Here is a 26,305-nt window from a genome sequence, read left to right as displayed (position 1 = left end):
CCGTTTAATTGATCGTCTTTGCCTCGGTACGGTTGCAGAGCATATTACGGCAGTACGCCAGTTGGCGGTTAGTACATAACTCGGTCGTACAGTAGTAAGTTGTAAGAAGGTGCAGGTTACATAGTGCGTCACTGCGTAGTCAGTAGTGTGTACCGTGCAATGTACATATGCTATATGTCGCAGTCGTCTAGTCAAGTATCATCGTGTCTACACAGCGCGGTAATATGATATTTCGACTAATATGAAGCAACGTGTATGGTGTAATAGGCAGTTATGCAGCTATGCACTATACAGTGATACACTATAAATATACAGTATGTATATCTGGAACCTAGAATATTGTACGATTGTAAATTACTACATACATTCCGCCGTACCTACTACTGTACATAAGTACTGTGTAATGTGTATAGAAGGAATGCAATTCTGTTCACCCGATATTCCCAAGCTCCTCTTCTCATGAATAGAATATACGTATATTGGAGTATTGCATGATGATGTCGGCTTCGACCTGTATATAATGAATGTCGTAGCTTCCTACGCCTGGCCAGAAGGTGCTACATCAGTATCGTGCTATATTATACAGCGGGCACCTAGGGACCAACCTCAGCTTGACCCGACAGGCCGAATATCATTGTATTTATTTAGGTTCCGGTTCACCTTTCTTTCTACCTTCCAAATAGAAGAACAATGCTTTTGTGGCCTCGTGCCTTATGGTACCGAAGAATATCTGGCGCCACTACCGCCTCATCACTTGATTATGCGACCGATGTTTCTTCAAACCAACACCCACTGGAACTCTATCGCCCGAGAGCTGGTGGATGGGGATGGAACTGCCTCTCAACTAGGAAGCCGGTGATTAGATTAGAACCGCCCGATACACCGATACAATACTGTACGACCTGTGCGAGGCGGCTGGGATGGCACTCTACGCCGAGTTCGGAAATCTGGGGGGCCCATCGCTCTGCATTGGCCATTCAGCGTTGTCCATCCAGGCGCACCTGAGAGGCACATTGATTGATCCTGAATGGCTCTGGCCAGGTCTGGGCTGGTTAAGTCGACAATCGACGCTCGTCAATTGGCTCGGTGTACCGTGAGTCCGTGGACTGGGTTCCACCTTGATGGGATCTACCGTAGAGTGATTGTATTTGACAGTGTAATACTGTCCCAGTGTATTAAGGTCTTACAGTGTAACAGGCTAACAGCACATGTGTCATGATGTGTGCATTCATTGTTCACTGTATAGAGGTTCAAATCATCTAATGCTCACCACTTCATACGCCAAATGCATCTGGTTAAATAAAAAAGCTGGAGATCTGCTTCATGCCATGGCGTCCATTGAACCAAAGTGTATAGACCATAGAGTATGACCAAATGTATATAAATACGAGGATGAACTGACGCTATGAGCTCCAAGTTCCTTCACCGGGCATCCATCAATCCGGTGTGTAATCGTGTATCATGCGGTTTTCTCTAGTCGAAATCAGGTTCTTTTATATGAGGCTGTCAATACTGAATAGTGAAAACAGTACCTGCGGTAGGCCTAGGGTCTTTACCCAGGTAAGGTATAGTCTGAGTATCATATCGGAAAAGTTTCCCGTCGATCTACTGCTAGCAACTGCCAACCATAAGGGATCCCCCGGAGGTGATACACAGCATGCAGAACATAGGTACTGATGTTGATCCTACTAAATTCAATCTCCAATGAAGGTCCGGTAGTCTTGTGTTTCAAGGCTGGAATGTGTGGATAGCCAAAGTCCCTCTGCTCTACAAGTGGACATAACTTTTTCCTGCAATGCGGCACCGTTGGTAGTGGTAGTAGTAGTATGCAAACTGCAAAGTGTGCATAGCTGCGTAGTCGTACTGCCACATCCCGCCTTCTCAGCGGTGGATCCCAAGCACAACGTCCAATAAGACCAGTGACCGGTCGATGAAGCCGGAAGAAGACTACTACCCGACCGTTCTTTCGTTACCAATCCATAAAACGGTATGAGCTATACGGTCCGGCCGGACAACACCACGTTCCCTACGCTAAACTCCGTCGGGAGGCCTTGGCTCGGTCAGCTCCCTTTGTACCAAGGAGAGAGAGGTACGTACCGCTGCCCCCCGTGGAAGAACCCCAACGGCGAATACGCCGAGTACTTAGGTACATGGACGGCCAGCCAAGTACTGCTCCTGTGATCGCTCTTCGGAGGCAACTGACAATTCGGACCACTTCGCTCACCTTTCACTTTCTTCATACATGTTTGCCCCCCGAACCATTCTCAATCTCAACCCTCTCTTCGACAGTTCTCTCCTTCTAGAGTTCTCATATCTTTCACTCCTTGCGCGGTCGATCTCGCTTCTCTGCAGTCACCCGCGTGTTCGGTTATCTCCGGCGTCTCCAATTGCCCCATGCTTCTGCTCCCCGTGGTGATCATACATCTTCAGTGGAACGAGGACGAGCGCACGCTATCGCGAAACTTGTAGATGGGCGCTGGTCAACCTTAGACATCGCAACCAAGCTCTTACCCTCCAGTCAATCTCACAGTGAGTCGCTTTCACATCATTGCTTGCGAATGACCATCACTCTTCCCATCCTCGCAGTAGGCAGAAGGGTTCCGCCCAGTTGCCTGCCGGATGGCCCCCGAGTCCACTGCTCCCCTGCCCCTCCTACACACTGCCTTTGCCTCGTCGGAAGTGGTATGCTCTGGATCCCCTTCGAGTCATGCGAGAATGGGAAGGGAAAGAAAAGAAAGCCGTTGGAAATTCATACCATCTCGACAGGCTAACTGCACCGTCTCCCTGAATTCACTTGCGTTCCATTGCCTCGTTCCGCTCGCAATCACTCGGTGGGTCCATGTATTGTGCACTACCCCCGGCACTGCCCATGATAAGCCTCGCTCTTTACCCTGGGCTGGCCCCAACGAACGACGCCGATATGAGCGCAATTCGTTGTCCTGTCCTTTCATATCTTGTGTTTTTCACGCGCTGGGGTTCCACAAGGAATGAAGATGCTAATCTGATGTCATTGCGACCGTGTGCAGGGCCTTCATGCGACCTTTTTCCCTTCTTCTGTAACCCGATTGATCGCTACCTCTTCCCAACGACCCGCCGTTCTGGTATCCATCCAGCCGAGTGGCAAGGACGTTGCGTTGAATTCTTGCAGCTCCAATAGTTGACAGCTTTATCCCTTTCGCTCGAATACTCTCTATCTGTACACACACGACCCCGGTGCTTTGATCCCAACTGTTCGGGATCATTCGATATAATCGCCTTAGAATGTTATTAGATGCGATGGTCGGCCACGAACGAGATCAAAGTCCACAACTGGCGGACCTGGCCAGTATCAACGAACTTTCGGGAACTATGCCTGGTAAGTCATCATTTGTGATCTTGTCGACTGATTCAGTATGAGGTATATTCTTTCCAGCAAATTCTGAACTCTCTTCTCTTTATTGCCGACAGCTCCATCGAAAGACTCGAAGAAACAGACCGAAGCCAATGGCCAGACTGGTGCCAATGGCAATATCCCCCCTCCCAAAACAGACAAGCCTCGTCCCCATGTCTGTACCACATGTGGTCGGTCCTTCGCTCGTCTGGAGCACCTGAAGCGCCACGAGCGGTCCCACACCAAGGAGAAGCCGTTCGAGTGTCCGGACTGCGCGCGATGCTTTGCTCGCCGTGATCTGCTGCTTCGGCATCAGCAAAAGTTGCATATGACCACGACCCCGTCCTCCCGACCTCGCAATGGCCGCCGTGAAAGCACCGGCGCCGCTGGAGCGGGTGCCAACCGGGTGCGCAAGAACTCCACCGCGAACAATGCTGCCTCCATGCGACCTCGCGCCAACACGATCAGCCACATCAACACGAGCGCTCTTGGGCTCGCAGAGGAGGGAATCCTACCTCTGTACCTGGTCATCCGGGACACGCATATCATGCTAGTCTCAGTACATCTCTGGGCTCAAACATAGACTACAGGGGATTCAGTTCTGGTCACCCGCCAGTAAATGGCCTGCCGAAATTGGAGACATCGGGTCTCCCGATGGATATGACGGGCGCCTTGCGAACCGCCCCCGTATATGGTAGCTTTGATCTGGGAATCGATGGCATGCTCATGGGCCATGGAAGTACCATCAATCCTGCTCAATTACACTTTGCAGGTTCTCCTCACGGCTTCGGTGACTCTCCTTCATCTCCGTTCGGCCACCCCCAAAACCAGGGACTGACCCACCCGGATTCGATGATGGACGATGACATCAACTTTGATTGGATGAACGGATTCGATGCTGCTGTCGCGCTAGGAAATGGGAACGAGTCGGTCATCGATGAATCGTCTCCGTCGGCGATGAGCACAGGCAGTCAAAGTGGTATCAGCGAGGCGATGCTGGACGGTCCCAACCGCATCCCGATTTCGAATGGCTGGCACAATCCATTTCCGGGACACTCTGCGGCATCCGCCAATCAGTTCGCCATTGATTTCTCGCCCACGACCTTGAACGAACTGGGAATTCCACCTGAGACTGTATCGCCCAAGTCGCTGATGACCCAGAACCCGTTCGCAGAGGCTTATGCCACACCTCCCTCTATGACTTCGGTCGGCCAGCCCATCGTGGGAGGACATTCGCAGAGTATGTTTTCATCCTCAATGGCAACAAACGGAGAAGCTCCTAATCCTCTCAACGTTCCTTTCCCGAATAGTGCCCTACGAAATCAACATTCCACACTCTCAACGGATACATTTACAGAATCCACACGACAGGCTCTATTAGCGAGCATGTCGCAACCCACTGGCTTCAGTCACCGCAAGTATTCACAGCCCGCCTCTAGTCTTCTCAACAGCCGTGAGCTCTTTTCCCGCTCGAATGGCTTCAGCACCTCGGGTCAGCTTCCCAGCACATCGGATATGCAACGCTACATTTCCGCCTACATCATTTATTTCCACCCTCACTTGCCATTTCTCCACATTCCTACCCTCAATTTCCAGGCTCCCGAGTATACGAGCAACTTACGCACTGCGAGCGGACACCTTAATCTCAGTTCAACCGGTATTGCAGGAGGCGGTGGCTGCTTGATTCTCTCCATGGCTGCTATCGGCGCTCTATACGAAGCTGAAACAGCCTCCTCCAAAGAGCTTTTTGAAGCCGCGAAGAAGATGATCCAGTTGTATTTGGAGGAGCGTCGAAAAGCGGACATGTCAGCAGCGCTGAGTCGTTCTCACTCAGCCCGCGATAACTCTGTGCATAACACTCCTCTGTGGCTTGTGCAAGCTATGCTGCTTAACGTGATATATGGTCACGCCTGTGGTGACAAGACATCCGCCGACATTGCCAGTACACACTGTGCCGCCCTCGTGAGCCTTGCTCGTGCCGCCGAACTCACGCATCACCTCGATACCAAGAATCTCCCCCAAGACCACCTCTTTTCAGCATCGACCGATTCAAACTGGTGGTCCTCGTCTGCGTCGGCTCAATCCAAAGAGCAGCGCGAATGGTTGAACTGGAAGATGATCGAGGAGCGCAAACGTACCCTTTACGCGATCTTCGTTCTGTCCAGCTTCCTCGTGTCAGCATACAACCACGCTCCAGCCCTCACCAACTCGGAGATCCGGCTTGACCTTCCCTGCGAAGAGGACCTTTGGGCTGCCGACTCGCCTCAGTCATGGAAACAGATGGGCGCTTCGTCTTCCATAAAGAGGGGCGTATCTTTCTCTGCTGCCTTGACTTCTCTCTTGACTGCGAGCCAGCGAGAACAACAAAATAAATCATCCAATCTCTTTTTCGGTGGTGGCAGCACTGATGACCCGACTAGTGCTGAGAACCGTCCCAGCACCTTTGGATGCCTTGTTCTGATCTATTCACTTCACAACTACATTTGGGAAACGAGACAAAGGCACATGGGCCGGCAATGGACCACTCAAGAAACGGAAGCTATGCAATCGCACATTGAACCGGCGTTGCGGGCTTGGCAGGCGGCATGGGCCAGCAATCCGGTGCATAGCCTTGAGCGACCTAATCCATTTGGGGCCGGTCCACTATCTGCCGATAGCATCCCGCTACTTGACCTGGCCTACGTGAGATTATTTGTTAATCTTGGTCGGTGCAAGGAGGCGTTTTGGCAACGTGATTGGAATGGCATGGCGGACGAGCTCGCTCGGGGTACAGATGTTTTCCACCAGACCGATGGGCCCCTTCATGATGTTTTGGATCCCTCGCTCATTGGACAAGGAGACATTCGGCGAGAATCGGTGACTGATCTAGGTGTTGGTGACCTCACGCTCTCGAATGCTTCGATGCACGATCAGCCTATGCAGCCTCTCTCTAACATGTACAAGGCTGGTCAGTCAAAGCGAGAGAAGCACCTTCGGAAAGCTGCGTTCTATGCGGCCGACTCCATCTCCATGTCGGACCGACTTGGGAACACTTTCGCCGAATTCTCTTCCCGTGAACTCCCGATTCAATGTGCTATGTGTGCTTTCGATTGCGCTCAGGTCTTGGCGGAATGGATCACCACCGTGCAGGAACGCGTTGGCCCTTACTTGGGCATGCTTGGTCGTGATGACATCGACCTGGCACATGTCCCGGGTGTGATGCTTCTAGAGGATGAGGATTGCAACCTCATTGACAAGATCAAGGAGATTCTTGGCAGTTTTGAAACGAAAATGCAGCGGACAGTGCAGAATAGCAACACCATGTCTGCACTGAGTGTGATGCAACGGTTACCCAGTGTGGTTGAGGGAGGATACGGGTGTAAATTATTGATTGCGACGGCCAGTCTGCTTGATCGAGCAGCAGTATGGCCTGTGACGAAGTTGATGGCACGCTCGCTAGAAGCGCAAGCGATGCGGATGAAGGAGCGTGCAGAGCAATCTTGCTCTCAAGCGATTATGATGACCTCTTAACGATGATTGTTGTTCACATCTACTACTGCTCACGAACTCTGTTAATCCCCATCCTGCCCATTCTTTCCTCATTTGTCGTACCTCTTTTGTCTTCCCTGCGATTTGTCTGGATTTAAGTCACTAGGTGTTTGGTTTCGATATGACTGCTTTCCTTCTTCAGGAGGAGGGCAGGAGCAGGAGCCGGAGCCGGAGCAGCAAGGCCTGTCTCGGCCTCTCCTGCTCTAACCCCCCAGTTTGTCTGATTGATGCGTGTCTGCATTCTGCGTTGTTTCTTTCTTATCATCTGCATGCCCGGTACGAACACAGTATGTGTGATCTCATGTCTTAACACCACGCCTCCGCTTCGATATTGATACGATACCCCGATCAATTACTTCCATAGACGAAATGCAATACATTACCTGAGAAATTTTCGTGCCCCTTGAAGCTCCAGAAGATATGCTGATACTAGAATATCGTAGTGTTTCCTTAGTACATAAATGATTTGTTTAGAAATTCAGACTATGTCCGTCCATACCCACTATTCGATCAATTGTGATGAGTGTTCACGCCCCCGAGTCAACTCGAGTCTTGATGACCTAGCATTTTCTTGATAATCTGGTTTCGTCGTCATTCAAGTTTCTTTGGTCAAATGGTCTTGTGCGTGTACATAGTGCACACCGTGAAGGAAAAACCCATTGTGTCTTCGTGCTTGAGTGCTTGCCACGATGTTGTAGAAGACTGCCTTCCCAGCCTGCAGTCCGATGTTGATCCGTCACAGTGGCCAGTTACATAATCACCCCGCTCGTCCTCACAGTGAGCTTCAGCTCAGTACTGAGTGAGCTGAGCTGGGATGCGGCCCGCAGTTACTTAGGGCGCTTCTCACGCGTAAAGTGCCTCGCGTATTATTAGGCGCCAAATTACTCCGCGCCATCAACGTCTTTCCAGATCCCGTTCAGAAATGACGACAACGCCAAAGAGAGCCTCGGACCTGTCAGCTTCCTCGCCGTATGTCTCTGCCACGGCTGATTACCCGCTTCGCATGACCTCGAAGCGCTTTGTTCGACAAACACAACCTCGATGCCATATCCGCGGCCTGTCTCGCCATGCAGCCTCGAGACGTGCGAACCCTCCGCGGACGATGTGATCGGCGGAGATTTGCCGGCGTCGGACGACGAGCTGAACCATTCTGAACGTGCTGCCAAATACCAACGAATTGAAAAGCTGGCAGAGTCATATCTCCATGGCCGGCCACTGTTTATATTATCCGCGTCCTTGAAAGGTCCCTTCGATCGAAGCTGGACGAATCCATGGAAAAAGGACAGACGCTCCATCGGTAATCGAAAGGCCGACAAGGGGGGGACCAGCTCCCGAGCAACGGCCGGCCCCGTGGTGCAAGAAACTGTTTCGCGCCAGGAAAAGCGCCGCGAAGAAACCGCAACAGCAGAGCCGATCACGAGTCCCCCAGCCAGTTCGCATACTGCGGTCCCTATACCTCTTCCAAGTACGTCAGATCACAAACACAAGCTCTCGGCCCGCAAACGATCCCGGCAAGTGCCCGCAGACGATGAAGCACCGCGAACCACGCTTCGTGCTAGCAAGAGACAGAAAGAGACGACCATGTCGCAAACGGCTGGACCGTCATCCAGTCTTGGTGACAGTAAGGACTGGCTGAAGAAAGATCGCAGGCGCATTAATTTTACACAGTTTGAGCCTCCCAGTTCCCCGACATCAAAAGTTGCATCTCGGCAGACAGAGGTTAAGGCTAGAGCGAACGTGTCGCGGACCATGAATGTGCGAGGCTCTGCGACCCCTTTGCGGAGTAGAGGAACAAGTATGCAACCAGCGAGTGATGCAACCGATCGAGAGGGATTGGTGATAAGTTCTGTCAATGTCCCCGACCCCACGGGCCTACAACAGGCCTCGGCCAGGCAGAGCCCGGCTCTGTTGACTACCGAAAGGGGATCACTCACAGAGCCCAGTTTAAGCAGCAATGCATTCTCCCCCGCCGACATGGCAGCATCGTTTCGCGTTGTTTCATCGACCTCTCAATTACCGCGCTTTGAGTATCGAAGATGGCCTCAAGAGGTCACGGATGCGAAGATGAAGAAAGACGATGCTGCTCATCACTCCTCTCAAGCTCCTCCGAACCCTGCTAGTAAGCAGCAGACAATCGCGGTCTCTACACTAGAAGATGATAGTAGAAGAAGAAGAAGGAGAAGCCTTCCTGTCGAGGATCCTGCCATGAGACCAAGCACAAATATGATGGGCACCTCGGACCGCGTTAGATCGCCCCAGAGAATCACCGACGAACCCGCCCAAATCCCCGAGGAATCCCCTGCTGCTGAGAGTCACGAAGGACACTCTGTTGGTCTAGGCACCGAAGCCAACGAGAAACCTGCCATTCGGCCGATCATTGTGGACCACCACGCACATCCTAAGCTGGCCGAGGACGCAGGCAGGACTTCCCGGACTGTCAATGAGCCGGAAACTTCGATGGCTCAGACGGAGCACAATACGCTTGACAACCTGCCTTTTGCTCAACATATACCGACTCACCCCGGAATATCCTACCGTATACCATCCTTGTGTTCTACAGCTTTGCCCAAACTTGATACGGCGGAAGCTCCACCAGAAAATACGGACACGCAGCTATCGACCCAGGCAGCGCTTCTGCAAGCCCAACGATCTTTTCAGGAAGACCTGGATAGCCCTGAGCCGGATTTCCCACCGCTAGCGGAACCAGAAGACACCATATTAGAGCCACACGAAGAGTCTCTTCTTGCGCGTGAGACTCCATACAACAACTCAGCCAGATTTGATCAAGCTCCTCAACGAAGTTCCGGGGTCCCTCTCAAAGAGAGGATGCAGGCCATGAGTACGCAGTATATCATAGATTCTGTGACTCCTTACACTTTCAGCACGGAGAAAAAGACAAGGCCTGCATCTGAGATCTGGTCAGGTCAACCAAAGCAACCGCCAGAGACCGAAGAGCCCCAAGGCATGCACCCTGTCCATCTTCCCCCTCATATAAACTCTTCACCTTTGAGAGACCGCAGTAACGTGGCTCCTGTCTCATCTTATACATCGGATCCTCAGGTACATCCTGTTCTCACTCACCGTTCGACCTCACAAGGAACGTTACTCCCTTTCGCTCTTAGTGGCTCGACACCAGCAACAGCTCAAGATGCGCAAGTTGCCTCGCAAGGGCCGGACAGCTTCGATCTAAGTCAGGCGATTGCCGACGCTGGTAGTTGGCTACAGCAAAGCTTCGATTTCATGAAGGAAATTGGACGTCCAAGTCAGCCTGCGAAACCATCATGACCGATCACGCAACTTTCTCTTTGAAGTATCATGGACAATTTGTATATATTTTCTTTCAATTCTTGCTACACGAGGTTTTCACAGGCATAGCGGTCTTGATCCTTCCACTGCGGTTTGACTTGCTTCAATTGAAGACTGCATTGCGTGACTTGGGCGTTTCGCATCCTATTAAATCATGTCACGATATTCATGAAATTGATTTGACGTTAGAACCTTCTTCAACAATAATGATAGACATGCACGTGCGACTGTAGGCTAGTATCAGGTATGCGAGAGGTTTTTATCTCGCGACAGTCATGACTTTCCTAATCGAACTATACGACTCTGGGGCTCTGCTCCGTCACCGCATTGCGACCCTCCACATCTTCGGCACGTGTGGCCCGAGCGCCCAGCGGGGGAAGCTCCGGTCTGGCTCGCGCAGCTCCAACTCTTAACATGAGGCGTGCCCTCTTCGCATGACCAGGATTTCCAAATGGCACTGACATCAGTATGCAAATGATGAATCCCCTCATGTGCGACCAGGGCATTGCTAACATGACGGCAGTGGAAAGCGTTCAACTTCGTCGATGTCTCCCCGGTGAAACTGTCGGAAGACAGCTCCGCACTGTTCGGGGTAAGTTTACAGTCGCTTTTCTCCAATTTCCCTCGTTTTTGATGTCCTTCTGGTTCTGACGTTCTTGACCAGAACGACTTGGCTAGTCTCTGTACTGGCTCTGCAAACCTGTTCGTCGGTACCGTGGATGGTTTCGTGCACATCGTGTCGTCGTCATTTCGAATACTGCGTTCATTCAAAGCGCATGATGTCGGGTCTATCACGCATATGAGACAGATCGCCGGGACGTCGCTGCTCGTCACAATTGCGGAAGATCTTTCAAACGAGCCGATTCTTAAAGTCTGGGCACTGGATACAGAGAGGAAGGATGGAAGCCCGAAGTGTCTGTCGACGACCTCGGTTCAGAATGCTAGGAGACAATTTCCGGTAAGATGAGACCACAGAGTGGGCGCGCGTTTATGGCGAGAATCGGTTCTAACGATCTATACCTTTCAAAGATATCCGCTGTTGGAGTTGTCGATGATCTTTCACAGGTAGCGGTCGGTTTCGCAAACGGCTCGGTAACCATAATTCGTGGCGATCTCATTCATGACCGTGGTGCGCGACAAAGAATCGTCTTTGAATCGGAGGAACCCATTACTGGACTCGAAACGCAAAATGGGGCGGTGACTGTACTCTACATTTCGACTACTAGTCGGATATTGACACTGGTGATTGCGGGTCGGGGACAAGGCCAGCCGGCTCGCGTTTTAGAGGACACTGGGTGCGCATTGGGCTGCATGACCCTTGACCGGGAAACAGGGCAGATCCTTATTGCGAGAGAAGATGCGATTTACAACTATGGGCCTCGTGGGAGGGGTCCAAGCTACGCCTTTGAGAGTCCCAAGACGTCGATCAATGCGTTCCGTGACTACGTTGCACTGGTTTGCCCGCCTAAAGCAACTTCTGCCAAAGGTGATCCGTTGCGCCGGTATGGTGTCGATCCAGCGGAGGAGATACTCGGGACTACGACGTTCACGCTTCTCGATACCGACCTCAAATTCATTGCGCATAGCGAGTCGCTTTTGTCACCAATGAAACGCATTTTTGTCGAATGGGGGGATCTATTTCTGCTGAATACTGAGGGCAAGGTTTGTCATCGCCAGTCTCCTACTCCTTGTATAGTGCTGAATGATTGGAACAGCTTTACCGGTATCGCGAGAAGAGCCTTCAGCAAAGACTTGAGATTCTCTATGAGCGCAACTTATATATCTTGGCTATCAATCTTGCGCAGAAGATCGGTATCGATCCTCTGCAGCAAAATGCCATCTATAGAAGATACGGCGACTTCTTATATCAGCGTGGCGATTATGATACGGCAATGCAGCAATACCTTCGGGCGATCGACAATACGGAGCCATCACAGGTCATTCGAAAGGTGAGAGTATCATGTCGCACCGGGGAAATCAACGTCACTAAATCAAAACTAGTATCTGGACACTCAACGAATTCACAATCTCATCGAGTACCTAGAAGAACTTCACGACCATGGTCGCGCAACTGTCGACCACACCACGCTTCTTCTGAACTGCTACGCAAAGCTCAAAGATACAACCAAGCTTGACTCGTTCATCAAGGCTCCCGGTGAGCTAAAGTTTGATCTGGAGACGGCTATTGCGATGTGTCGCCAAGGAGGCTACTTTGAGCAGGCCGCGTTTCTCGCGACGAAACATGGTGAGAACGACATGGTCGTTGACATTCTGATTGAGGATTCGAAAAAGTATGCTGAGGCTGTGGAGTATATTTGGCGACTGAATCCTGAAGCGGTAGGTGCAGGCATTTGCTGAGTCTTTTGAAGGCTTCTTGAGGTCTGGACGGAGGCTAAGCTTGAATAGGCTTATCACAACCTGATGAAATATGCGCGCGTCTTACTCAATCACTGCCCGGAGGAGACAACCGAGCTATTCAAGGCCTACTATACAGGCCAGTATCGACCTCGAACTACCGTGGAACCTCCACCCGCACCCCAGGCGCAGCCTACAAGTACAGTTCAGAGTCTTGCAGCACTTCTACCACTTCGTTATGTGACCGGGTCGCTGGTCTCACAAGCCCAGAGTTCGGGCCCTGAGGCGAGTGCGACGGAGGCGGAGCCAGCACCCAAGCTTCCTCCACGATACGAGATCCCGAAACCAAGGACGGCATTCTCTGCTTTCGTAGATCACCCACATAATTTCATTGACTTCTTGGAGACTCTAGCGCAGCAGCCGGACCTTACAAATGAGGCTCAAGTGGATCTGTTCACAACGTTATTTGAAATGTACCTTGATGCTGCAAAGTCAACCAAGGACTCCGCTCAAAGGCAGATCTGGGAGGACAAGGCCAAAAAGCTGATCGAAGACAAGGAGGTAATCAAATTACGGATTAACTCTGGTCTTCATGTACCGGTACTAATGATGGACAATAGACCCCGATATCCACTTCGAATGTCCTGCTGTTATCAGATCTCTCAAGCTTCAAAGAAGGATCCACGCTAGTTCGCGAACAGGAAGGGTTGCGTCTCGATATTTTCCGCTCATTCACATCTGCCAAAGACACCCAGGGCGCTATTCAAGCACTGCGTCGATACGGGCCTGATGAGCCCCAGCTCTATATCGATGCCCTAACGTACTTTGCCTCGAGTCCGCAAGTACTCGAAGAGGCCGGCGATGAACTGGACAAAGTCTTACAGCGCATTAACGACGACGGACTTCTTTCCCCCTTGCAAGTGATTCAAGCCGTCAGCAACAACGCCGTGATTACAATGGGTAGACTGAAAAAGTATCTGGGCGACAACATCGCCAGCGAGGACAAGCAAATCAAGACGGTAAGCACCACTTCCACAAATCCATACTACATGAAGGAATTCGTTTCCCCAACAGGAAAAAACAAATCACATTTTCACAGAAAAACTTCCCAATTGTCTAACCATTCTACTCCCCATACAGAACAAGCGCTTAATATCCAGCTACAAGGCCGAAACCGCCGCCAAGCAACAAGAACTCACCAACCTCGCCTCACAGCCCGTCGTCTTCCAATCCCGACGCTGCCAATCCTGCGGCGGTACCCTCGACCTACCAACCGTCCACTTCCTCTGCCGCCACTCCTTCCACGAGCGTTGTCTCAACCGCGTCGACGAAGATGCACAGTGTCCCGTGTGTGCGCCTACCAATTCCACATTGCGGGCCATTCGCCAGCGACAGATCGATTCTGCGGATCAGCATGACTTGTTCAAGGCCGAGCTGTCCAGATCGAAGGATCGGTTCGGTGTCGTGAGTGAGTTCTTTGGAAGAGGGGTGATGAAAGCTTCGAGTACGATGGATAATTAGGTAGTCCACCAGATGATGGATGGGTGGATGAATGGCTCGATGAGCCGGTTCATTCCAGTGAGTTTGTGATTGTGATTGCAATTGAATCGGAGATTGATAGCGAATATACCCAGATGGGGGTGCATTGATCGTTACAAACTTGTGCTTTTCATTCGATTGATAGATCCAAAGTCGCAAGTTAATCTCTGCTTTTGTTGCGTGATGTGTTCTGGGGGAGACCGGTTGTCAATACTTGGCTTCGTTTCAGTATTAAATTTCGCAGCTCAAGGCAAAGCGACTATGTGGTTTCCCATCGATAGCGGAGACTTGGTACTCACAAACAAACATACTGGATCTTACTATGAGCAAGAGATACCCGTATCGACCAAGCAAGTTAAAATGTATCTACCTAACGGGAATCATGGACAGTGAACTAGAGCGCCGCATATCACCACTAGCAGAAGCTATTCCAATGTCATCCTCCTTGTCAACAAGCCAGACCATATGAGAAGGGCCGATCGAGTAGAGAAGCAAGGCACCTAAGAAAAAGATGAAGAAAAAAAACAAAGGCACAGGAATGGTGGGAGCCAAGATTGAGCATGGAAGTAGATAGCTATGGATTATGTCCAGGGAAAAAAGGAAGCGTCGGACAAGAATGCAAAGTTGTGAAATCTATGGTTGGGGGATAGACATGCATGCGTTACGACCTGCCGAGACTCATGACTTTGTTGGACAGGCCACTTTTAGTGCTCTCGGCCCTTTTCCCCACCCCATGAGATACGAGGCCGATGACCACGAGTGAATTGATCTGATCCGAGACCAGGTGAAGATGACTGCTCGGCACCCTCAGTGGATGATGGTTCGGAGGGTCGATCGGTAGGAGCGAATTGAATCCTGCCGGGTGTTGTACGGGGCTTCTCTTCATCCTCGTCAGATTCTTCGACTACAGCCAAATCATCATCGCTTTCCGAGTCAGAAGTCTGCTCGTTGTCTGCTTCGCCAAGGGCAGCGAGACGACGTCGACGTTCAGCGGGTGTCTCGCCGGTCTCGTCGTCGGCTTGGCGTGGAGTGGGAGCTAGTCCGGCCTCACGACGCAGACGCGATGGTGGAATACGCTCCGTACCATCGTCGTCCGAGTCGCGGCGGCGGCGCTCACGAGTTGGGGCAGGGCTCAATTTGCTGCGGCGCTCTTGCGCCGAGCTTCCACGAGTATATTTGGCAAGGGAGGAAGCCACATTGGGGCCAGTTGCCTCTACTTCATTACCTTCTGAGAAATCTTCGTCGTCCTCGCTCTCGCTGTCTGTGGCAGACTCCGATACTAGATCGGCGCCCTCCTCTGGAGGCTTCACACCTGTCGAAGCAGCCATGGCAGCTGCAGACAGACGACGTTCCTTGTTCTCGGACTGTTTGACATCCTCCTGCGCAGCCTCTTTGATATGCTCAGGGGCATCGGTGTTTTGTACAATGTCACGACGAGCCTTAGCATCCAGACCCTTGATCTGCTGGAAGAACTCGTGTTTGTTCATGCGACGACCCTTGTGGCCGATACCCTTGGAATCAACGTCGGAGCTCTGTGCAAGCGTGAATCGAAGACCGTCATCGGTGGCCCAATCGTCAGTCTCGGTGCGAGGCGCGGGCTTCTTCTTTTGTGCAGCCTGTGAAGATTCACCCTTTTCCTGGTTGCCAAGCCAGGTACCCATGCGTTTAAGACCAGATCGAAGAGCCGGTCTTTCCTTTCCGGCTTGCTGTTCATCGGCATTGGCCTTGGATTTGCCAGGTTTATCAGTCGCCGGGATGGTGTATTTCTTGATCACCTCGCCATCCTCATCCTCCACAATAATGGTGTTACCGAATTGGTAAGCATGTGCAGAGCGGCCCTTCTTCTCACCATCAGCCGGCTTAGACTTGAGAGGTGTAGGTCTCGCCTTGGATGCTTCGGGTTTCTCCTTGACTTGATCTTTCCCATATCCAGTCCAATTTGTCCAGCGAGACCGCGCTTTCTGTACAGGATGGCCTGTATGTTTGCCGACGGCTTCTTCGAACTCTTCGCCTTCATTCTTGGCGTGAGGCTCGTTCTTGGATGGCGCAAGAACACCGGAAGTATCTTCCTGTAGACGCCGTCTTTGCTCTTCGATATGACGGGCTTGCTCCTCGGGAGTCATGTGACTAGTATCCTCGACCTTTAAGACGTTACCCTCCTCATCCTCGACGACCATTCTGTGACCCTCCTGGAAGACTTCCACTTCCGGTTCATGGCCAAAGCGATCCCGCTGGTCAAGTTCATCGGTTACCCCATCTTCAATTTCGCTCTCTGTTCGTCGCTGGGGCATGATCGCGGATTGACTGATCGGACCACCAGCACGGTCGTCGTTCTTTCGGCGCTTTCGGCGGGTAGCCTTCCGTGGAGCGGGCTGAGCAGACTGGGTTTCGCTGTCCTCCTCACGAACGCGACGTAGGAAATTGCCGGGCATGCCAATCGGTGGCAACTGACCGGGTGGGTACTCTGGCAGCTTCTCTTCGGAATCGGAATCATCTTGCTTCCGGAAGGACATTGATCCTTTGGCAATTGACTGGACACGGGGAAGACGGTTCATCCATGACGGTCCCTCCTCATTGGCTTGGGTATATGACAAAGTGATTGTCAGGGTGTTGATACGCTTGCCTAGTGTGAAGACGGCGATCGATGACCCGTGGACCAAGATAGAGGAGATGACCATAAAGGTGGTGATGGGCCAGATCAGTCTGGCGACGCTGTAGTTATTAGGATTTTCCAGGTCTTGTGGCCTTAGTTCGCCCTCGGGGAGTGGTTGTGTGCTGTCATGTTCCAATTCTGCCCGGGCGAGAATCGCGGCGAAGATAGCGCCCACACCAATGGGACCAAAATGACCAGCAAAGAGCGCCTCGCGCCAAGTTTTGACGTCTGGAATGAACGGTTTCATCGCGAGCATGATGGGGATTCGGCGGAAAAGGATGACCAGAATCGCAATGACGACTAATCGCCAAGGGGTCAAGCCGATGTCGGGAGCATTGTAATCTTCCCAGGGAATGATGGACCCAAAGTAGACAAAGTACGCCAGATTGAGCAATAGATCAATGACGTTGGAGACGTGAGACTCCTCCGTCTTTTCCGTGAACCAACCGTCATTACTGAAGCCGACTCCGCACGCGAATCCAATGAGAAGGTCGTCCATACCCAGGAGACTTCCTGCGCCGGCACAGAACACAGCCAGGACGAAGTAGAACACGAGAAAACTTTCTCGGTCAATCAGACTTTTGGATTCAGCATACCTGATTGAGTGACGGGCGGCGTAGCCAATTGTGAATCCAAAGATAGCTCCCAGAACGCACTCGTACAGGATCGTCACACAGAACCAGTTCAGAGAGACTTTGCCGGCATCGGGGCGGTACCGCAGGATGTAGAATCCCAGGTAAATAAAGGGAAAGGCCATGCCATCGTTGCAACCGGACTCGGCGGAGAGGAGGTCACGCAAATGCTTGGGCACACGCTTGGCGAATTTACCTTTACCAACGACGGATGATGCCAGGACAGGATCCGTCGCCGTTACACAGGCCGCGCATACAAGACTCTCGAGCCAGTTGAGTGGGGGGATCATCCACCAAATGAAGAGACTGGTGATGAGCCAGCCCCAGGTCATCACCGGCAGCAGCAACAACGAGACTGATCTCCAGTGTCGTTCCATGTAAGCCTTTGGCAATTCGACGCCGACAGCGAAACATTGCACGACCAGGACGATCCGCGAGGCTTCCAGAGTGATCTTGTCCACATTGCCCCAGGTGTGGGGATTGAATAAGTTTGCAGCATGCGGTCCGAAGATGATACCGCAGATGGTTGCCACGGTAGCTTCACCAATGTAAAGCTTTTCCTTCACAAAGAGCGAGCATAACATGAACAGGCCAGTAAAGCCGCCCAGGATCATGTAAGCCAAGTGAGGCTTGTCGATGTCAAGGTGGTCCCAAGCCATTATTGTGAGGATCGAGCGTGACTCGGGCCCGCGACAATGGTTCAGGGAAGCTGTGTACGGCGTTCAGCCGTCTTCGAAGGGTTTCTTTCTTCTTCCTTTCGCGATCAAATAGTTTGTATGTCCTGCCGGTTCCGTTTGGTAATCAATTTACCAGTCGAATTTCCTCCTCGAATGACGCTGATCCGAATCGCTCCCCATGCCTTGATTAAGACGGTCCGGGATGAAGCAAAGGCAAAAGGCCGGCGAGATGGAAGGGCCACTTGGGCTCGATGCGGTTGTCCAGATGAGTCAAAAGACGACGACCGTAGGAGGAAGTTGGGAGGCTGGCTGGCCGGCACTGTGTGGCCGCTCGTTCAAATGTGACCCGTATCTGCGACCTCGGATCTGTAGAGCTGGCAGGCTGTGGGTCGTCAGCGGTGTTGCAGATCGTGCGTGGCTAGGTGATCGATTTTCACCGTTCGCGCCGTGAACCACGAGGCGAGCTGTTGCAGGCACGAGGGTGGACGGAGAACAGAAAGGGAAGGAAACGAAGGAAGGTATCGGATGAATGGGCAGAATAAGAATCTTAGCTTCCTGGGCCAACCCGACACCACGCAGGCCGAGTAAGATTTGCCCAGCACTGCCAACTGTTGCGAGACTTTGCGGGATTCGTCAGCCGAGACTTTTCAGTTCCACCGACTGGGCGGAAGACGGTCTTGGCTGGGCGGAGTGCAGCCTTGGGAGGGTGGGTGGATGGGCCAGAAGTATTTCAGAGATACATTGCACGATCGAGAAGAGAGGCAGGGGAGATTACTCAGTAGTCAAGTTCAACTAAGTTGTGATGTTTGAATTGGACTGCAAACCCTCAAGTGTTTTCAAAGTTTTAAGAAAAGAAAAAGAGTTTGTGGAGGGGAAATAGAGTATAGTGACAAAAATAAACATGGTGACGAACGCGTCCCCCAATGTCGCTGATCGAACAGGGAAAGGCTATCTGCATCTGCGTGGCGATACATTCCGATCGGAGAGAAGACCATATGCAGCTGAAGCCCTCGCACCATCCTCGTGTCTCAGTCTGACCGAGCATCATAGCATCATATGCCATATGGAGACGCACAGGACAATACCGTAAATACCGTAAATACCTTACAGATGCGGTCAAGCGGCAGAGTACGGCAATAAGGCACTAGATTCTCAGCCCTGCCCGCCGCCAAGCCTAAAGCGGCACAGTGCTAGCATTGATTGGATCATCAGACGGAGAGACCCACTTGGCCATACTATCGAGACCTTGATTGTGGGCTGAGAGTCGTCGAAGGCGCTCACGGACGTCATTACTCGACCTTCCACATGCTGGTGTCCCCGAGGATGCACCCCATCCGGGGCCCATCTGATTCTGAATACAAGCGCCGAACACGCGGGAGTGCGGCACCCGGTTTATGTACATGTAATTGAGGTAGGTCCAAGTTGTTGGTGTGTTACTGAGTGTGTCACTGGCAGACACGTCGTCAAGTCGTGCCGGCTGGGCAGTCACTCCGCGAAGTGGACACTGTCCCTCATAATCTATAGGAGGACTTCGTTTCTTGTCCCTCGGCCTCGAATAGACAAATACATAGAATCAACTGCAAGAACTGGTCAAAGCAACGAAGAATCCTAGTTCAATGCCGGAGCAGGAAGGACATGTACGATCAACCAAGATAAAAACATAGGTACAGGAAACGCAGAGGGGAATTGCAATAGAGAAAATCCATTGTCGCAAACCGCGGCAAATTCGGATAGAACACGCATCAAGGAAAACAAAGCATCAAACAACCCCTCGCGACTGGCTCAAATTGCCTTTCGGTATGGTATCTTTCACGCACTTCGCATAAATCAAGTCCGGAAGCGCAGAATCAAGCGAGATCTATCTCGTACATATTTCGCACTCTCCACTTGTTCAAGGTCTCTCTCATTGGCAGAAGGATTTCTCGCGAACAAGAAGACACCGGTCATGTGGACATCACCTGGAACTAGAAGACGTGGAGATCAAGTCCCCATCAAAGACGCTCGAAGCAGAAGATTTTTCTCCCCTCCACGGTCTGGTCCAGAAATACTGCAAACAAAATGCGTGGCAATCCGTAGCACCCCACCACTGCACTGGACAGGTCGGACAAGTGCGAATCCTTCGCCAGGTCCCAATCTACTCTCCAGTTGGCATGCCCTCGATCTCGTCACTTAATTGCCGCCAGTTGTCAGCCTGGAGCTCGGCGTACTTGACGCGTTCTTGGCTCCAGTCCTGGTGCAGGTGGCTGATGTGGTACTGGCTCTGCTGGAATTGAACCAGCTCATCTCGGATGCACTCCTTGATGAAAACGCCCCGGGCGTGCTGTTGAACGATCGACTCCTTGTCCTGCATAACGTGTGGGGGTCAGCCAATGGCATCCTGAGACCGTCGAAGGGCGTAACAAGTATGGGGAAGCGTGATGATCTGACCTTCAGGATGGAGTCCTCTACCTTCTCTGCCTCGCCAGGCTTCACAGTGCCTGGCGGCCGTGCGCGCAAATCCTGCAGCTTGCGCTCATTGGTCTCGATGCGTCGCTCCAATTGAGGAATATTGTTTCGAGCCAGTCGATCACGTCGATCAAACATTTCGCGGACACTGACCAAACAGTCCCGCTGGGCTTTGAGGTCCTCCAGCACACCATCTGTCCAGGCACGCGCTTCATCCTCCAGTAAACTTTGACTGGCGGAGAGATGGCGGGCTGTAGCTGTGATCCCAGTGTTCAACCCAAAGATGTCACTAGTATCGATGGCATACGTGTCCTTGGTGACTTCGGTCAACGATTGCAGGGCGAGAGAGAAGCGAAGGTGATCTGCAGCAAGGCCGTCATTGCGCTTGGCCAATCTCTCGAGCAGAGTACATAAATTGATGTAGACTTCTGCAGAGCGTTTCACACCGCTGCGAACAGTCTCAAAGGTGTCCATAAGATCAGCAGGTAGAGAGTCCTCCAGGTCCGGAGGAAGGACTCGACCTTCAAATTCATCCTGGACCGAGACCGTCGCCTGCTTGCGCCACACGGACAGCTCCTATGGAAGAGGGAAAAAAATTCAGCGTCTCAAACCAAAGCCGACGAAAACTGGAACCGGAGGACCACCTACGGTTGGGACAGTCAAAAACATGATGACCAGCTGTTCTTGGCCGAGAATGGGATGTCGCACAAGGGAGTTGGTAAATCTAATGAGACCGCGGCGCCGTTTCTCCAGAAAGGAATTGGAATCGGCTGATAGGTGAGTACCATTCACTTAAAGTATAGGTGAGTAAGCATTTAGAAGGTGCTTCGACCATCGCTGCAACATACCTGATACTCGTTTGGGAGGAAGAAGCGGCAATTGTCTGAATGGATAGCGTTTTTGTAGACAATCCAATAGCCAGACAAAGTCACTGTATCGACGCACAACAGTGCTCCCTCGTCGTGCGGACTTAATCTCGTAATTCCGATGCTGAAACATGAACATGCCTTCCTTTTCGGGAAGGAGATTGATCGTCACCGTTTCCGCGACACGAGAGCTCGTATTGCGCGTGATGCCGACGGGTGGTCTCCTTGTCGTACCGGCGCCATGCTCATCGCCAGGAGGCGCAAATCCACCGAGGTCTGGCCGCGGAGCTCCAATAAAACCTCCGTCGTCGGGAGCGATAGCCATGTTGCTACCCCATCCAGATCCCGCACTGCTGGGTGGAGCCGGGGCAGAGGCAGCAGCAGTTTCGGTCGCCGCAATGCCTTGTTGGGAGAGATCGGTATTGGAGGTGTGATTCAAATCGTCGTGTGCCCGAGATGCCGACCAGGCATTTGCCGTCGAACGCATACTGCCGTACCCCAGTCCGTTTGGCTCATCATGAGTTACAGGCTGGTGATTGTGGCCGCGATGCATTTCTGGGCTGCCCCATGGATCAGAGTCTAAGCCTCCAATGGAGTTCCCTCGGGACCGACGAGACCGTGCAGAAGTTGGTTCTTGACTAGGAGATGGTTGCGCTTCGGGAGTCGCAGGCTGATCATGGGCACGACCTTTTTGGGTCTCGCTTGTTGCTCGTAGACGGTCCAGAAACCCGCTGCTTGGCTGTGGTAGTCCTGCACATGCCAGTACCCTTGTCAGCATCTCCGCAGTATACTATTTGGACACAACACGAGAACACAGATGCCCGCATCAAACACGTACGCTTGCGATGGTCATCCACAGAGTCAAAAGACAGATCCTCGCCTTGCTGTGCCAGTCCAATCAGGGCAAGCAGCACATTGAACTCGCCCCGACCAAGGCCAACCGAGCTCTCTTGTTCACCCGAGACGACCAGATCAAGGATCTTGGATTGATCTGATGCACTGACACCACTGCTGGAGAGGAGCTCTCTCACAGAGGTCAGGCCGATGCCGCTCCCCACTCTGTCTCCGCTATTCAAAATCAGGTCGTAAGCATTGACATAGCTCTCGGGCACATCGGAGACAGGCAGCAATGTGCGGGCAAGATCGCGCCGAGCCGTGCGCTTCACCGTGTTGCTTTGTGGGTTCCACGGTGAGGAGTCGTCGCCCGTGTCTTCGGCGAAGAGAGAGGAGGAGCCGCCGATCGGTTCATCTGCGAAGAGCGATGGCTTGAGCCTTTGGGTGGGAGTGGCCGCAGAGGGCTCTTCTGGAGATGTACCAAAGAGGGACATCGGAGGATTCGCCGCTGGGGAATGACAGCTCGGCGGAAGGGAATTGCGACGGGCTGTTTTGCAGGGGAGCTTGGAGAAGTGTCAGGGCGAGTGTGGAGGTTGCAAGCCGCAATGACGAAGGTACTCGACGATCAAGCGGAGCTACCAGGCGGGAGTCAGTCCAGTTGAATCTCGGGGCTGGGTGGCTGCCCCGCACGGACCATAGCCCAGAGAGGTCTCGGTCGAACAATATGCATTCCTAATTTCCTACGACTAGTAGGAACTTGGAAGTTAGTAGTACCTGTCAGTAATTAGGGTTACTACTGGAAGCAAAAAACTCTACGAGCTTGGAGTTTCAAGGGCTTACTGATGCACATGGGCTATGCACTAAAGACTAAAGCTACGGGATAATTGTACAAGTGACGTAGAATTGTAGACAGAATTGACATTGATGTTTACATACCCAGCTTGATACCTAATGTTCTTCTCCCAGTGTCTTGGCTCCATGATATTCGAGGTCAGGCCATTCAGTACTACCGTTAACACTTGGATTCGCTACCTAGTACGACTCTCTTCGTGTCGCTAGGTGTATCTGGCTAGGGGAACTCTCAAGACGGGCCTGTCTCGGCACAAACGAGAATCTTCGCACTGACTAGTGACTATTGTTATCATAGTTTGAACGACCTCAAATCTCAAGAACCATAAGCCTTGAGACGACGTTTATCAGGGAGGGTCCCAATTTAGGGTTGATAGGCTTCATACGCTGAGCAACCCCAGTTCCTGATCGATACCTCGCTTCTGCCCAAGAAAGATCTGGAAATACTGAAATACAAGTCACACTCAATAAATCTCTAAATCTTCATTACTTTCTGCTGAATAGCAATCCTCTTTGTTCATGTGATACCACGATATATAGACCCTGATTCATACCACATTGTCGCCAGTACCTAGTCGTGCGGGGGTGACCCCCTCCATGGACGGCCAATCTTATCAGATGGACCTGATCCATCACGACGTCCCCAGAAAATCCTCCGATAGACAACACGTCCCGTGACTGATTCTTCATAACCAGCCGGCGAGGGAGATAAACAGACAAGCTTCACTGGAAGCTTGTAATGGCTTGGTGAACAAGCATACGAGGCCCTTTCCGTGTAGGAACAATCTCAGTGGTTGTGAGGATCTGCTTCTTCCCCTCATCGGAGGCACCTGCCGACTCTCATCCGAGGATACCTGATAGACGCATCAAGGGACATCCGACTCGGCTGATACGGTAGCTTCTCAGGACGAAGTAAAGCTCGTAGTATACTGACATCCCGGGGGAAACGGTTGTTTGGAGGTATGGTCGTCCTCTTATCTTCCTTTGCCCACGGGCTTTATTACGGCGGGCAGAGACCCTGGCGATCGCAACTCTTTTCTTTCTCAGCATAATCTTTATCGCTCTTTTTGCAAGTTGAAGCGGCAGTCGAGCGCAGACTCCCTGAACAAGTCATTCAACTCCCATATTCATCCAAAAAAGGAAGGTTCCACCTCCATTGCTTTTGAGCAAAATGCTTTCCACTTCTTCAGTCACTTGCACCAGACTGAGAATGTCAATGAGATCGGTCACAATCCATCAGTCTAGATGTCGATCAGATTCGACCAAGCAAAAATTTCACAGCGTGACATTCAGCTCAGAGGCCACTCAGCTTGAGAGACCGGCAATGTCACGACTGCCCACTGCACGATTGATCAGGTCACTGATCCTTACTTCGCTCATGTCATCGAAGCTTTTCCTGAGGCCAGCACTCGGCCTCTTGAAGCTGGTCACTCATTCCAAGTCTGGTGTCTTTGATCCTGATCGAAATTGGATCCTCAATAAGTTCTTACGCTGGACTGTCTATGATCATTTCTGCGCAGGCACCAATCGGAATGAAGTCGCGAAGACGATTGCGCGCGTTAAATCCATGGGCTTCCAAGGCGTTATACTAGGATATTCAAAAGAGATCGTGATTGATCCTGATATTCCGACATCAACTCACGATATCAATCTTGCTCTTCACAGCAGCCAAGATGATCGTGCAATCGAAGAATGGAAGGACAAGACATTGGAGACCTTGCGAATGGTCGGCTCGGGTGACTTCTTGGCTATGAAGTATGAACCGTCTCGTTCAGACCAGCCCTCGGCGAAATTATGATGCTGATTGCGGTGTTCGCTATCTCAGGTTAACCGGAGCCGGTCCACTCGCCGTCAGATTGATGAAAGAGCGACAGCCGATGCCAACAATCATTGCAACAGCGGTCGATGTGATTTGCAAAGAAGCCCAGAAACAAGGGTCTCGACTTTGGCTCGACGCAGAGCAGCAAGTTCTCCAGCATGGGCTTGATGATTGGGCAATTGAAATGATGCGCAAGTATAATCGGTCACCTCATCCGTTGGTATACAATACAATCCAGGCATACCTGAAAGGCTCAACGGCCAATCTTGATCGTCACCTTTTGTCGGCAACGCAGGAAGGGTGGTCTGTGGGAATCAAGCTCGTTCGAGGTGCCTACATTGAGCATGAGACACGCTCGCTCATTCACGATTGCAAAGAAGACACTGATCGTTCATACGACTTTCTTGCCAATCGAATATTATGTCGAGTCATGCCTGACCACGGCAACCATCTTGCTTTTCCAGATGCTGCCCTCTTTTTGGCAACACATAATGCCGAAAGCGCTTCCAAGGCTATTTCTGTTCACCGAAACTGTCTCATGTCCGGCCAGCCTACTGTCTCACTCGATTGTGGTCAAATCCAGGGGATGGCCGATGAGCTTGGATGCGAGCTGGCGCAGAACTACGAGCGTGCGTGCAGACAGGACAGAGACGGCGATGTGACTTTCCCGAAGACTTTCAAATGTATGGCCTGGGGCTCGGTAGGTGAGTGCTTACAATATCTACACCGGCGAGCCATTGAGAACAAGGGCGCTGTCGAGAGGACGGAGCATATGCTCCAGGCATTACGAAAGGAGCTACGACGGAGATTGTTAGGCTTCTGAAGTAGCTACTGGAGATGAACTGTACATGCCTCGACAGAACAGTGTTTATATGACCAGTGGCAGTATTCTTGAGCTTACGTCCATTGTCTTATATGAGACTTCAACAAGTATGTCGGCAGTGACTTTTTGACTGTCCCGTCAGGCTCTTCGAGCCGAGCCATGGTAAATTTTGGAGATATACGCGGAGAGCTATCTCTCAGAAGACGGGAATACTTCTCTTCTGGGAACTTTTGGAGAGGCTAGGCGGAAAAATCAGTGAGCGATTGGTTTCCAATTGACAGACAATTCTGTACAATCCACCTCTCTTCATCCCATCGCAGAACAATCGCCGAGCATGGGAACGCTTCATGTTCTCCAGTTTTAGCCTCAATACAGATACAACGAGGAATTCACGCACGACGCTGTGCATGACGTAGTAATTCTGCAGATGTGACCGCAGACAGGTATGTTTACAGGGCACAAATTATGCCCCCAAACTCGACGACACCTTTGGATGGAATTGACGACTTGGTGTACGCGTGACCTGATCCAGCCAGGAGAGAGGAATTGATCTGCCATGCGGGGTTGTTGACCAGATAAGAAGCGTCGGAGCAGCGTCCCGACTGTGTT

General features: G+C 51.7%; 6 protein-coding genes across 6 annotated transcripts; 4 read left to right on the top strand and 2 right to left on the bottom strand.

The window, feature by feature from the left end:
• Positions 1 to 3,261: 3,261 nt before the first annotated feature.
• Positions 3,262 to 6,880, top strand: amdX (putative C2H2 transcription factor (AmdX); the record flags this gene model as incomplete). The annotated part of the gene is made up of 3 exons (XM_056933093.1): positions 3,262 to 3,355; positions 3,448 to 3,889; positions 3,961 to 6,880. The coding sequence occupies 3 exons, from the start codon at positions 3,262 to 3,264 to the stop codon at positions 6,878 to 6,880; spliced, it is 3,456 nt and encodes a 1,151-aa protein (XP_056790634.1).
• A 1,059-nt stretch (positions 6,881 to 7,939) lies between these two features.
• N7539_003490 (uncharacterized protein) lies at positions 7,940 to 10,183 on the top strand (the record flags this gene model as incomplete). Its single annotated transcript, XM_056933092.1, has 1 exon — positions 7,940 to 10,183. One exon carries the CDS (start codon positions 7,940 to 7,942, stop codon positions 10,181 to 10,183), a length of 2,244 nt encoding a protein of 747 aa, XP_056790633.1.
• A 495-nt stretch (positions 10,184 to 10,678) lies between these two features.
• On the top strand, positions 10,679 to 14,080 carry N7539_003489 (tethering complex subunit PEP5; the record flags this gene model as incomplete). Its single annotated transcript, XM_056933091.1, has 8 exons — positions 10,679 to 10,807; positions 10,869 to 11,162; positions 11,234 to 11,866; positions 11,920 to 12,153; positions 12,206 to 12,541; positions 12,611 to 13,120; positions 13,180 to 13,578; positions 13,700 to 14,080. 8 exons carry the CDS (start codon positions 10,679 to 10,681, stop codon positions 14,078 to 14,080), a joined length of 2,916 nt encoding a protein of 971 aa, XP_056790632.1.
• A 722-nt stretch (positions 14,081 to 14,802) lies between these two features.
• N7539_003488 (Na+/H+ antiporter Nha1) lies at positions 14,803 to 18,042 on the bottom strand (the record flags this gene model as incomplete). Its single annotated transcript, XM_056933090.1, has 1 exon — positions 14,803 to 18,042. The coding sequence occupies one exon, from the start codon at positions 18,040 to 18,042 to the stop codon at positions 14,803 to 14,805; it is 3,240 nt and encodes a 1,079-aa protein (XP_056790631.1).
• Positions 18,043 to 20,194: 2,152 nt separating this feature from the next.
• mvp1 (sorting nexin Mvp1) lies at positions 20,195 to 22,699 on the bottom strand (the record flags this gene model as incomplete). Its single annotated transcript, XM_056933089.1, has 5 exons — positions 20,195 to 20,404; positions 20,488 to 21,081; positions 21,154 to 21,296; positions 21,354 to 22,121; positions 22,210 to 22,699. The coding sequence occupies 5 exons, from the start codon at positions 22,697 to 22,699 to the stop codon at positions 20,195 to 20,197; spliced, it is 2,205 nt and encodes a 734-aa protein (XP_056790630.1).
• Positions 22,700 to 24,264: 1,565 nt separating this feature from the next.
• N7539_003486 (putative proline oxidase Put1) lies at positions 24,265 to 25,696 on the top strand (the record flags this gene model as incomplete). Its single annotated transcript, XM_056933088.1, has 2 exons — positions 24,265 to 24,809; positions 24,880 to 25,696. 2 exons carry the CDS (start codon positions 24,265 to 24,267, stop codon positions 25,694 to 25,696), a joined length of 1,362 nt encoding a protein of 453 aa, XP_056790629.1.
• Positions 25,697 to 26,305: the final 609 nt, after the last annotated feature.

This window comes from Penicillium diatomitis (genome assembly GCF_028827545.1).
Source record: "Penicillium diatomitis strain IBT 30728 chromosome Unknown utg000004l_segment0_segment0, whole genome shotgun sequence".
Lineage (NCBI taxonomy): Eukaryota > Fungi > Ascomycota > Eurotiomycetes > Eurotiales > Aspergillaceae > Penicillium > Penicillium diatomitis.
The sequence above is the reverse complement of the archived record's forward strand: the minus strand, read 5'-3'. Positions and strand labels throughout refer to the sequence as shown.